A 768-nucleotide genomic window follows, 5' to 3' on the forward strand; every position below is an offset into this window, starting at 1 on the left:
GTAAGGGGGCCAGTCCCAGGCTGTTGTTCGTTAAGGGGCTAGTTAATTAAGGGGCCAGTTAATTAAGGGGCCGGTGCCAGGCTGGGGGGTCGTTAGGGGGCCGATTCCAGGCTGGGGTTTGCTGACACCCGTGCTGTCTCCTTCAGACTTGGATTACCTCGTTCCAAAGGCAGGCTTCTTCTGTCAGATCTGCTCGCTGTTCTACGCAGACGAAACGTCGGTGAAGAACCACTGCAAGACGCCGCTTCACCAGCAGAACATGGAGGTAAGGCCGGAGCTCCTCCCGGCGCGCGGGGGCGAACAGAACAGCGCTCCGAGCCGGCTTGCCTTAACGAGCGCTGGTCATTTCCTCGTGGCGTAGGGAGCTCGTATTAACGCTCGAAGGGGGGTTGGTTTTCCACTCGGGCACGGGCATCGCTAAACCGCTGGAGCTCGTGGCTCCTGTAAAGCCTCCCTCAGCTGGGAGGGCGCGGGGTAGCCGCTCCCTTCGCTGTTGAGCAGTGAATTTTACAACGGGTGCAGCGTTGTGTCCGGAAGCACGGTTGGGGCAGATTTCCTGCAGGTACCGAAGGGCCCGCTGGCCACTTTGGCAGCCAAACCCCTGAAGTTTGGGGTCAAAGTGCCTTTTGGTGCGCACAGCACAGGGCTGACCTTTGGGCGAAGCCTTGATGAGAGTCTTTAGAGCGTGACCGTGCCGCGGACGGGGGGGCGACCCCGCGGTGTCTCCTCACCAGCTGCCCTTCTTCCTGCAGAAGTTCATGGCCAAGC

General features: G+C 60.5%; 1 protein-coding gene across 1 annotated transcript in view; it reads left to right on the forward strand.

Moving 5' to 3' along the window:
* The window catches only part of ZNF638 (zinc finger protein 638), a 46,533-nt gene that overhangs the window by 45,307 nt on the left and 458 nt on the right, over positions 1-768 (forward strand). Inside the window, exons 24-25 of the mRNA XM_035896593.1 lie at positions 147-265; positions 753-766. Coding sequence (XP_035752486.1) covers positions 147-265; positions 753-766 — 133 coding nt within the window. The remainder of the gene's footprint in view (positions 1-146; positions 266-752; positions 767-768) is intronic.

The sequence above is a fragment of the Egretta garzetta genome, unplaced genomic scaffold (genome assembly GCF_000687185.1).
Source record: "Egretta garzetta isolate BGI_Z169 unplaced genomic scaffold, ASM68718v1 scaffold506, whole genome shotgun sequence".
NCBI classification, from domain to species: domain Eukaryota; kingdom Metazoa; phylum Chordata; class Aves; order Pelecaniformes; family Ardeidae; genus Egretta; species Egretta garzetta.